The sequence below is a fragment of the Heptranchias perlo genome, unplaced genomic scaffold, assembly GCF_035084215.1.
Source record: "Heptranchias perlo isolate sHepPer1 unplaced genomic scaffold, sHepPer1.hap1 HAP1_SCAFFOLD_60, whole genome shotgun sequence".
NCBI classification, from domain to species: Eukaryota; Metazoa; Chordata; class Chondrichthyes; order Hexanchiformes; family Hexanchidae; genus Heptranchias; species Heptranchias perlo.
Genome location: NW_027139623.1, coordinates 4,381,826 through 4,394,269, shown reverse-complemented (window position 1 = coordinate 4,394,269; position 12,444 = coordinate 4,381,826). Strand labels below are relative to the sequence as shown.

The 12,444-nt window shown below is 42.8% G+C and overlaps 2 protein-coding genes across 2 annotated transcripts in view; both read right to left on the bottom strand.

Annotated features, from left to right (window-relative positions):
• LOC137316691 (zinc finger protein 585A-like) overlaps window positions 1-12,444 on the bottom strand; it is a 221,997-nt gene that overhangs the window by 68,675 nt on the left and 140,878 nt on the right. The window lies entirely within an intron of this gene.
• LOC137316783 (histone H2A-like) lies at window positions 3,258-3,647 on the bottom strand. The gene has a single exon (XM_067980623.1). The coding sequence runs from the start codon at window positions 3,645-3,647 to the stop codon at window positions 3,258-3,260; it is 390 nt and encodes a 129-aa protein (XP_067836724.1).

Below are 12,444 nucleotides of genomic sequence, written 5' to 3'. Positions count from 1 at the left end.
AGAGTAAAATCCCGCCTCACTCCCTCTCCCGCTGTGTCCTCTCTGCTCGGTCTTTATTTCCTGCCCTCATTCAATTATCAGTTCGATGTGAAGTTTCTGTTTGAGGAGCGGTTCACCGGGCCGGAACTGGCGGGATTTTTGAAATTGAAGCTGGACTTTGTCTCGTTACGGAAAACAATGACCGGGGCTTTATTCCCGCCCGTTTACAGACAGATCAGAGAATGAACCGGAATGTGAAACAGCCTGAGGTTTGAGCTGACGAGTAGGAAATAATTGAGATTATCAAGAGAGAGATTCTTAAATTGCTGGAAGGAAATGAGATTTTCTTGAAACTGTTATTTGATGCTCTGAAATTGGCGGGCTTTTTGAAATTGAAGATTAATTTCAGCTCAGCCAATTGGGGCCCAATATCTCCCGCCGTTTCGGTCTGACTGACAGAGCTCGGATCAATCATCGTCCAGCGGCGATCCCTCCCTTGCTGGGTGTGGGACTGAAGCCAATCAGAGGCCAGGGGCGGATCCCCTTAGACCCTTTATAAGGCGGCCCCAGAGCGCACTCCGTATTAACAGTCTTTGTGTATCAGGTTGTGTTGAGATCTGTTCAGAAGATGGCCAGGACCAAGCAGACAGCGCGTAAATCGACCGGCGGGAAAGCTCCTCGCAAACAGTTGGCTACCAAAGCGGCGAGGAAGAGCGCTCCAGCCACGGGCGGAGTGAAGAAGCCTCATCGCTACAGACCCGGCACTGAGAGCACTGACCTGGGAACGGGGAGAGGAATGATCTCGGGATGGGGAATCAGTTTCTGATATTTAATTAGTTTGGGGAGATTCCCCAACACTCGGTACAGGGAGATCAGAAACAACGGCCCGGGTTCTCGGCCATCCCGAGAGAAGGAGCGGAATTACCGGTTTCACGGTATAAATGAACAGGCGGGGATACAGACTCTTTCCCCAGACATTACATTCTCGGCTCAGAGTAAAATCTCTCCTCACTCCCTCTCCCGCTGTGTCCTCTCTGCTCGGTCTTTATTTCCTGCCCTCATTCAATTATCAGTTCGATGTGAAGTTTCTGTTTGAGGAGCGGTTCACCGGGCCGGAACTGGCGGGATTTTTGAAATTGAAGCTGGACTTTGTCCCGTTCCGGAAAACAATGACCGGGGCTTTATTCCCGCCCGTTTACAGACAGATCAGAGAATGAACCGGAATGTGAAACAGCCTGAGATTTGAGCTGAGGAGCAGGAAATAATGGAGATTATAAAGAGAGAGATTCTTAAATTGCTGGAGGGAAATGAGATTTTCTTGAAACTGTTATTTGATGCTCTGAAATTGGCGGGCTTTTTGAAATTGATGGTTAATTTCAGCTCAGCCAATTGGGGCCCAATACCTCCCGCCGTTTCGGTCTGACTGACAGAGCTCGGTTCAAACCTGCCAATCACAGGTCCGGAGTGGTCCCTCCCTGACTGGGGGGTGAGACTTCAGCCAATCATAGGCCAGGGGCGGATCCCCTTAGACACTTTAAAAGGCGGCCCCAGAGCGCACTCCGTATTAACAGTCTGTGTGTCTCAGGTTGTGTTCAGATCTGTTCAGAAAATGGCCAGGACCAAGCAGACAGCGCGTAAATCGACCGGCGGGAAAGCTCCTCGCAAACAGTTGGCTACCAAAGCGGCCCGGAAGAGCGCTCCAGCCACGGGCGGAGTGAAGAAGCCTCATCGCTACAGACCCGGCACTGTGGCTCTGAGGGAGATCCGTCGCTACCAGAAATCCACCGAGCTGCTGATCCGCAAACTGCCCTTCCAGCGCCTGGTGCGAGAGATCGCTCAGGACTTCAAGACAGACCTGCGCTTCCAGAGCTCGGCCGTCATGGCCCTGCAGGAGGCCAGCGAGGCTTACCTGGTGGGGCTGTTTGAGGACACCAACCTGTGCGCCATCCACGCCAAGCGAGTCACCATCATGCCCAAAGACATCCAGCTGGCCCGCCGCATCCGCGGGGAGCGCGCCTAAACCCGACCCGGCTTCAGCACCAAGTGCAACAAAGGCTCTTTTCAGAGCCACCAAATCGGCGATGGAAAGAGCTGTGATCTCCTGGGTTGAAATCGCAGGGCCGAGCAGTTCACAGAATGTTGATTGAATGGGAAATTTATGGAGGGGAGGGAGCGGATGTCAGACGGTGAGGCCTGATGGGCCAACAGTTAATCATAACAGCGGAGAGATGGGAGCAGAGCCCATCTCCGTTTTATGGCTAAGATTCACCACCAGACGGACAGGAGTGCCAATTCCAGACTAACCAGCATGAGGAATTTGAACGGAGACAGTTTCATTTCCACACACGCAGGACTGGAGGGACATAGAGAGGGACTCGTGCACTGGTGGAAGGTACGAGCGATACAAGTTCTCATTTCCAATGTAGTGTCAGCTTGGATCGGTTAGAAACACTCGAATGTCGGAGTCGGGTTTACAAGTTCGAGCCTCACTCCAACACTTTACTGGACATTTGAGTCCAGCACTGAAGGACAGGTGCAATCGGACGGGATCTAAAACCTATGCTGGATGTAAGGAACCAGACTCGGATCAAATGACGTTTCAGTCTATTTTCCCCCTGCAGCTATAGTGTCAGAGGCTGTTTCAATGTAACTCTCGCACTAATAGATCCAGAGGCAATATGTGTCTTGCTCTCCGTCAGCGCTAGAATCAGAATCAGAAACATTAGTGTAACATTCACTGAGCAGGAACAGGCCGACAGGGAGAGAATCATTCCCTCAATCACATCCAATAACAGGGGCAAATATCACTCACATTCTTGATTCAGCAATCGCTGACACAATAATCAACAGTCAGCTTCTGTTGTGCAAATCTGGGGAAAATAATACAGACCGAGCAAATGTTGTCTGAGGATGGGATGTAAATAATAATGGGTGGAACACAACAGAATACCTCTTGATGCCGTTGATCAAACGTCCCTGTTATATCTGTATCCCACCCGCCCAGTTTAATGACAATTCTGGTATTTTGTCACATTCCCCATACAAACTGCAAATTTCAATCAATTGGAGGTTGGCGACATCTGCTGTCCGGAAGCGAGTACTTAAACAGACCGATATGGATCATTTGTATTTAACAAGTTATTGTTAGTTCTACAATCGGAATCAAGTCCTTATTAAATTGATTCCTGACTCTCTTCAGACAGTAACCAGCCCTTTCACAGACACAGTGGGTGGCTCTGAAAAGAGCCTTTGGGTTATCAGATTAAATCTTGGCCGCTTTACTTGCTCTTGGAGCTCACAGTGCTGGTTTTCTTCGGCAGCAGCACGGCCTGGATATTAGGCAGCACCCCGCCCTGAGCGATGGTCACCCGTCCGAGCAGCTTGTTGAGCTCCTCGTCGTTGCGGATGGCCAGCTGCAGGTGTCTGGGGATGATGCGGGTCTTCTTGTTGTCGCGGGCCGCGTTGCCGGCCAGTTCGAGGATTTCAGCCGTCAGATACTCGAGCACAGCAGCCAGATAGACCGGGGCTCCGGCACCCACACGTTCAGCATAGTTCCCCTTTCGCAGGAGCCTGTGAACACGGCCCACAGGGAACTGCAGTCCGGCCCGGGATGAGCGAGACTTGGCCTTGGCCCGAGCTTTACCGCCGGTTTTTCCTCTTCCAGACATTTCCACAATCTCACAAACACTTTCACAAAGAATGAAGAATGATTTCCGTATTTACCCTTCTTATCGACTGAAAGGTCATCTGATTGGTTGTTCTTTAATACACCTCATTTGCCTATTTCATTAACCAATCAGATAGCTGGGAATCAGAAGAGGGCGGGATTTACCGGCCTCAACGGTCAGACCAGGAATTTGATGAATTTCAAAAAGCCCGCCAAGGAAGATTTGCCTGAGGAAGGAGAAAATCTCCGAAAGCTTGTGAATTTAAAATAAAATTGCTGGACTATAACTTGGTGTTGTAAAATTGTTTACAATTGTCAACCCCAGTCCATCACCGGCATCTCCACATCACGCCAATTTCAGTGTCGTGAAGGACCGGATTTCGATCAATGTCGCCCTGAGCACAAGATTTTAAACCCGTTCTTTTTATCTTGTCTTATTCAGCGCTACCCGTCACCAATCGCTGGAGCCGTTTTAAAATCGGCTTTAAATTATAGCTCATTCTAACATCGCTTTCAAACGGTACCGAACGGGACTAAATCCCCATTCACAGCATTCCGTGAAGGGACACATTTCAATTTCGTCTTTATAAAAGTGACACGTTATAGATTGGTCCCTTCTCACAGGGCCGGGAGTGTTTCTGTGAAAAGACGGACCCGGACGGAGCTCTCATTCTGCCCCGATTCCGCTGTGTTTCTGCAAGGGGTGGGTTTGCTGTTGATGTGAGGATTTTCACATCAGCTATTAAACATTCGGACACTGGATTCTTACAGTGAAATGAAACACGAAGGGAGTGAGACAGAATTGTAACGCTTCAAGAGCGAAGCAAAGGGGAAGGAGCGGATCAGTTTATGGGTTAGGGATTTCAACGGGGCAGTTACAGTATCACTTCATAATAAGATTGGAATAATATTACAGTATTAAAACAATCCTAAGTAAATATATCGGAAATGCAGCTCCTTCAGAGAGGTTGTGGGTGGCTCTTAAAAGAGCCGTTGTTTTTTTTCAGTACATTGTGGAGTTTTACTTGGAGCTGGTGTACTTGGTCACCGCCTTTGTCCCTTCCGACACGGCGTGCTTGGCCAGTTCCCCGGGCAGCAGCAGGCGCACGGCGGTCTGGATCTCCCGGGAGCTGATGGTCGCCCGCTTGTTGTAATGGGCCAGGCGGGAAGCCTCACTCGCGATGCGCTCGAAAATATCGTTCACAAAGGAGTTCATGATGCTCATGGCCTTGGAGGAGATGCCGGTGTCGGGGTGAACCTGCTTCATCACTTTGTAGACGTAAATGGAGTAACTCTCCTTCCTCGACTTTCTCCGCTTCTTGCCGCCCTTGGCTGGTGCTTTACTCAAGGGTTTCTTGGCGCCCTTCTTGGGAGCTGCTTTCTTGTCCTCAGGCATTTTCAAACTCAATTTCAGACCCAGAAATGACTCAAATCCGCTCCGATCTCGGATTAAATAGGCAGCCCCACAGCCCTATGGTAATGAGGGATGGGGGAAGGCAATGATTGTGATTGGACGATTGGGCGTGATGACACATAACATTTACTTTCATTCTCTGATTGGTTTCATCAGATATCCAATCAGATTTAATACCTGCCACCAATCACAAACACGCTCACACTGCACATTGTCCGGTTTCAGCAATTTGTTCCAACTGTTGCAGTTCTGCTTCCGGCCAGTAGATGTCCCCAAACCTCAATATTTCTGCCATTTCGCTAACGTTACCTGTCAGTTTATCTTGTGAATCCCCGGGTGACCCTCAAGATATTCTGATTTTCCTTTTGTTATTTTTGTGTCTGTGGAACAATTTATTATTTCTTTTGATATTCCTTGATAATTTGATTTCGTGGTTCCTGTTTCCTTCCCTAATTGTTTTTGTGACTTCTTCCCAACCTCTTCCTATTCGCTTTTGTCATCCTCTTATTTATTATCTATTAAAGAGAAATTCCATCAGCTTGTTGTGTCTGTTCAGGGGCTGATGTTTGGGAAATATTTATTGTCTATGATTAAAGTGCCAGAAACCCAAAGGGAGCAATTCAGTCCCAAACTCCACAGAAACATTCCATTTCTCCCTCCTGGTGAAATAAGGTGCTATAATGGTGAGTATAGCTGCCTTCCAAGCAGTTAATTACAACAGGTTTGAATCCCAGCACGCTGAATTCAGAAACACCAAGACTGGAACCGAATTTGATGATGTTCAGAGGGATAGTGTTTCCAAAATACAAACGGGTCTAATTTAGATTAAAAATGTTTTAAATTAATTTATTTCCCCCATAACGTTGAATTTAACTCTGTTCCTTTGTATTATTATTTGCCCTGATCTGTACAGTGGATACGGGACACAATTGCCCGGATTCAGTGAAATTAATTGATTTTCTGAAGTTTTTCCCTCTGCTGATTCCCGTTCCTTATTTAAATTATGTCGGATTAACCTTTCTGATCTATAGAAGGGTCATCGTCCTGAACCGTTAACCCGAGCTTCCCTTCTCCACAGATGCTGCCGGACCTGCTGAGTCATTCCAGCATTTTCAGTTTTATTTTTTTCTATATTTTATCCCTTTCACTTCTGACGGTCGCCGTTGAAACTTCCAGATTAGCGCTCAGTTTTTATTTGTGTTTCAGTTCGGTTTATTTGAATTAATATAAATTGTGTCCTGAGAAATCAGACAGAAATATTGCGCAATGTAGAGTGAAATATAATGGGGCAACTTTCGATTGAGCAAAACAAATACTTTATTATGAATCAATTGTCTAATTTTTCACTAACAAAATATGAAAAAATACGAGATTAGAAGTTACAGAGAGAAACTATTTCCTCACATTGCACATTGTCCTGAATCTGCAACAACGACAGATAATGTGAATTTGTTCCACTCTGTTACAGTTCTCACTTATGGCCAGTAGATGTCAGACTGTATGTGAGTGTGGGATTAATTCTCTGCCTGTCGGTCTCTGGTACCGTATATGAGTGTGATGTTCAATCTATATCCATCAGCCTCCAGTACATTCTGTGAGTGTGAGATTCATTCTGTATCTGTCAATCTCTGGGAATGTGTATGAGTGTGGGTTTCATTCTGTGACTGGCAGTCTCTGATATTTTATCACAGTGTGGGATTCATTCTGTAACTCAGTCTCTGGGCAAAGTGCAAGTCTGGATTCCTTCTGTGATGTTATTTCAGGTTACAGTATGTTGCTTGAAACTGTATCTTTAATTCATTAATGTATGCAAATCTTTCATCTAGCATTAATTTGTAAATATGGATACACTTTTGGATTTTGTTTAAATCAAACAACGTGTGTGAGTTTTGTTGTAGGATTACATCTTAATCTCTGTGAAGATAATTTACATTTCAATCTTTTACTGTGAAATTATTGGACTGGTATTTATTGTGTAGCTCAGTCTGGGCTAATGGAATTGATATTGTATCTTTCAATCTGACACTGTATGAGATTTTTGGACTGGTATGTAATGTGTGGTTCAGCCTGTACTAATGGAATTGACACTCTTAACTTTCAGTCAGACACTGCGAGAGATTTTTGGACTGGTTTCCAATGTGTAGCTGAGTCTACACTAATTGGATTCACACTGTCTGTTTCAGTATGATGATGTATGAGAATTTTGGACGGTATATAATGTGTAGCTCAGTCTGCACTAATGGAATTCATACTGTACCTTTCAGTCTGACACTGTGCAATACATTTAGACTGGTTTGTAAGGTGTAGCTCAGTCTGCACTAATGGAATTAATACTGTATCTTCCAGTCAGATACTGTGTGAGATTTGTGTACTGGTATGTAACGTGTCGGTCAGTCTGTACTAACAAAATCGATACTATATCTTTCAGTCTAATACTGCATGAGAATTTTGGACTGGTATATAATGTGCAGCTCAATCTGCACTAATGGGATTGATACTGTATCTTTCAACCTGACACTGAGATTTTTGGACTGGTATGTGATGTGTTGCTCAGTCTGCTCTAATGGGATTGATACATTGTCTTTCAATCTGATACTGTTTGAGAATTTTGGACTGGTATCTAATGTGTACCTCAGTCTGCAGTAAAGGAATTGAAACTGTACATTTCATTCTGAAACTGTGAGGATTTTGTACAAAAATGTGAGTCAAATATGGGTAACATCTGAACTGGTATCCAATTTGTATCTCAGTGTACAATATTGTCATGAATACTGCATCTTTAAACTCATAATGTGTGTGAGTTGTGGGCTGGTATTTAATTTGAATCTTGGAGTACACTATTGAGATTCATTCTGTACCTATCAATTGGTACCGTGTTCTATCTGGTAGTTAATTTGTAGCTAAGGCTGAACTAATGTGAGATTGACACAGTGCCTTTCAATCTGATACTGGGTGTGATTTTGGACTGGGAATTATTTATCTGCCAGTCAGCTGTACAGAGTTGTTGTGATATGGAAATTCCGTCTGTCTCTCCTGCTCTGTTTGACTGTTGGATTGGGATCAGTGTGGGACTGACTATTTCTGCTGTCTGAGACTGTGGGACTGATGACCTGTCTGTATCTCTGTGCTCTGTGAGTGATAATATACATACTGTGTGTGAGAAGGAGCTGGCTGCACTGTTCCTTGTGCCTCGAGTGGAGTAAACATCACACTGATTCCGGGTTCTTCAAGGATTTGCCTGTCAGAAGAAAAAGTATCTCTTGTAATTTGAAGAACAGGTGAGGTAGAAAATACAAAAGTGATCGATTGAATCTCTCTGTTAATAATCATTGTAATATCCACAAATGAAAACCAGTGATACAAACAGTGTCAGTGTCTGACTCCACTGCAGTACTGCAGCACTCAGCTTCTGCACACCAGGTGTGTTGGGCTGTTTTAAAATAATTTTGTGACGTCCAGGCACAACCCAACCACTGCACTGATCAATGAATGGGACTACCCGATGGGGCAGGGATCTTTGCACATATCAGATTTCTATTTCCCTCTCCCTTGGGACTAACTGTTCAACCAAATCAAAACAGCAACTGTTTAAAATGTGTCCTTCAAACTTCTCACCTGATGCCTGCAATAGATGCTCTTTGTATAACTCCCCACATCCTTACTCTCCGGCTCTGTTTACTGTTCATTAACAAACACTAAAGGTTAATGGGCAGGTTTAAAAAAACAGATTTAATACCTGCCACCAATCACAAACACGCTCACACTGCACATTGTCCGGTTTCAGCAATTTGTTCCGAACTGTTGCAGTTCTGCTTCCGGCCAGTAGATGTCCCCAAACCCCGGGTCATTGAAGTTTACAGATGAGAGAGGGACAGAAGATAAACTCATTCTTCACATTATATTGCACGGGTGGGATTTCGAAAACGTGAGAATGGAGACGAGCTGCAAGTACATTTTGTTAGACCAAACATTAGTTATAATAGTGTGTTAAATTATTGTAATTGATTTACGGGGTACAGTCAATACCGAGGAAGACTGGGACAAAATAAACTTGCAGAATGGCAGTGGAAATGGCCATTGAATTTCAATATAGAAAGGTGTGAGGTGGGGCATTTCGCTAAGGGGAATAAGGAGGCCACATACTGCATAGAAAATAAGAGTCTAAATGGGGTAGAGGAGCAATGTAAATCGTGTCGTGAGAAATCAGAGAGAAATACTGCGCAATGTACAGTGAAATATAATGGGGCAAATTCACAACTATCGAATGAGTGAAACAAAAACTTTATTATGAATCAATTGTATTCATTTTTCATCGTCAAAAAGTGCAAAAATACGAGAGTAAACGTTACAGGCAGAAACTTCCCTCACATTGCACACTGTCCTCTTTCTGTCACCATGACAGACAATGTGAATCTGTTCCCTCATTATAGTTGTCGCTTACCACCAGCAGAGGTCAGTCTCTGGTACTGTATATGAGACTGGGATTTATTCTGTATCTGTATCTCTGGTGCTGTGTATGAGAGTGGGGTGTATTCTGTATCTGTCAGTCTCCATATAAGTGATGCATTCATTCTGTACCTGTCAGTCTCTGGTACTGTCTGTGTGTGGGATACATTCTGTATCTGCCATTCTCTGCTACTTTATCTCAGTTTGGGATTCATTCTGTAATTCAATGTCTGTGACAATGTGCAAGTCTGGATTCATTCTGTATTCTTATTTCAGTTTACAATATTGTATTGAAACTTTATCTTTCAGACTTTAAATTATATACAGTTCTTCATCGAGCATTTAATTTGTTAATGTGGATACACATTTTGATTTTCTTGAATCAAACGACATGTGTGAGTTTTGGAGTATTATTACATCTTAATCTCTGAACTCTATTGTGAATGATAATGTACCTTTCAATCTGTTCACGATGAAATTACTGGACTGATATGTAATGTGTAGTTCAGTCTGCAATAATGGGATTAATTGTGTATCTGAAGCTAACACTGTTTGTGATTTTTGGACTGGTATGTAATATGTAGCTCAGCCTGCACGAAATGAATTGATATTGTATCTATCAGTCTGATACTGTATTACATTTTTGGACTGGAATGCAATCTATAGCTCAGTCTGCACTAATGGAATCGATACTGAATCTTTCAATGTGATACTGTATGAGATTTTTGGACTGGTGAGTAACGTGCAGCTCAGTCTGTGCTAATGGAATTGATATTGTATCTTTGAGTCTGATAGGGTATGAGATTCTTGGACTGCTGTATAATGTGTGGCTCAGTCTGCACTAATTGAATCGATTCTGTATCTTTCAGTCTAATATTCTATGAGATTGTTTTTTTTTATTCATTCACGGGATGTGGGCGTCGCTGGCAAGGCCGGCATTTATTGCCCATCCCTAATTGCCCTCGAGAAGGTGGTGGTGAGCCGCCTTCTTGAACCGTTGGACTGATATATAAAGTTGAGCTCAGGCGGTGCTAATAGAATTTAAATTATATCTTCCAGTCTGATCATTTGTGATTTTTGGACTCATATGTAATATGCAGCTCAGTCTGCACTAATGAATTGATACTGTATCTTTCAATCTGCCACTATGAGATCTTTGGACTGGTCTGTAAAGTGTAACTCAGTCTGCAGTAATGTAACTGTGACATTCATTCTGTATCTGTCAGTTTGTGGTACTGTGTGTGAGTGTGGGATTCATTCTGTGTCTGTCAATCTCTGTACTGTGTGTGAGTATGGGATTCATTCTGTATCTTCAGGTCTCAGGTACTGTGTGTGAGTGTGGGTTTCATTCTGTATCTGCAGGTCTCTGGTGCTGTGTGTGAGTGTGGGATTCATTCTGGATCTGTCAGTCTCTGGTGCTGTGTGTGAGTGTGGGATTCATTCTGTATCTGAAATTATCTGCTACATTATCTCAGTGTGGGATTCATTCTGTAATTCAGTCTCTGAGACAATGTGCAAGTCTGAATTCATTCTGTATTTTTATTTCAGTTTACAGTATCGGATTTGAAACTGTATCTTTAATACTTTAAATTATATACAGTTCTTTGTCTAGTGTTTAATTTGTAAATATGGACACACTTCTCGATTTTCTTTAATCAAACATGTGTGAGTTTTGGAGTAGTATTACATTTTTATCATTCACAATAGAGTTCAGAGATTATGTACCTTTCAATCTGTTCACAGTGAAATTATTGGATTGGTATGTTATGTTTAGCTCAGTCTGCAATAATGGGATTAATTCTGTATCTCAATCTAATATTGTATGAGATTTTTGGACTGGTATGTAATAAGTAGCTCAGCCTGCACTAAAGGAATTAATACTGTATCTATCAGTCTGACGCTGTATTAGATTTTTGGACAGGAATGTGATGTGCAGCTCAGTCTTCAATAATGGAAGTGATACTGAATCTTTCAATCTGATATTCTATGTGATTTTTGGACTGGTGAGTAACATGGAGCTCAGTACGTGCTATGGAATTGATATTGTATCTTTGAGTCTGATAGGGTATGAGATTCTTGGACTGCTATATAATGTGTGGCTCAGTCTGCACTGATGGAATTGATACTGTATCTTTCAGTCTAATACTGTATGGTATTTTCAGTCCGGTATGTAATGTACAGGTCAGGCAGTGCTAATAGAATTGATACTGTATCTTCCAGTCTGATCATTTGAGGTTTTTGGACTAGTATGTAATGTGTAGCTCAATCTGAACCAATGGTATTGGTACTGTTTATTTCAGTATAATACTCTATGAGTATTTACTAATACTCATAGAGTATTATACTGAAATAAACAGTACCAATACCATTGGCTCAGATTGAGCTGCACATTAATATGTAGCTCAGTCTGCACTAATGGAATTTATACTGTATCTTTCAATCTGACACCATGATATCTTTGAACTGGTATGTAAAATGTAACTCAGTCTGCAGTAGTGTGATTGTGAGATTCATTCTGTGACTGTCAGTCCCTGATACTCTGTGAGTGTGGGATACATTCTGTTTCTGTCATCTCTGGTACCATACTTGAGTGAGGGATTCATTCTGTGTCTGGCAACTTCTAGTACTGTATGTGAGCATGGGATTCTTTCTGCATCTGTCAGTCTCTGGAACGGTATGTGAGTGTGGGATTCATTCTGTATCTGTCCATAATTATTCTCTCAGATTACATTATGGTATTCAATGCTGTACCTTTAATATCTTAATGTTTAAGTAGTTGTTCTCATTATTTAATTGGTAAATATGGATACACTTTCGGATTTTATGCTGGAGGTTTTACTCAGATAATTTGTGTGATTTTGGATTAGAATTAAATCTGTATCTCTGTGAGCAATATTGTGAATGATAATATATCTTTCAACCTGATATAGTGACATTT

Bases quoted from the DNA above. Each gene is read 5' to 3' on its own strand.
- LOC137316783 (XM_067980623.1), bottom strand. From the start codon at position 3,647: ATGTCTGGAAGAGGAAAAACCGGCGGTAAAGCTCGGGCCAAGGCCAAG.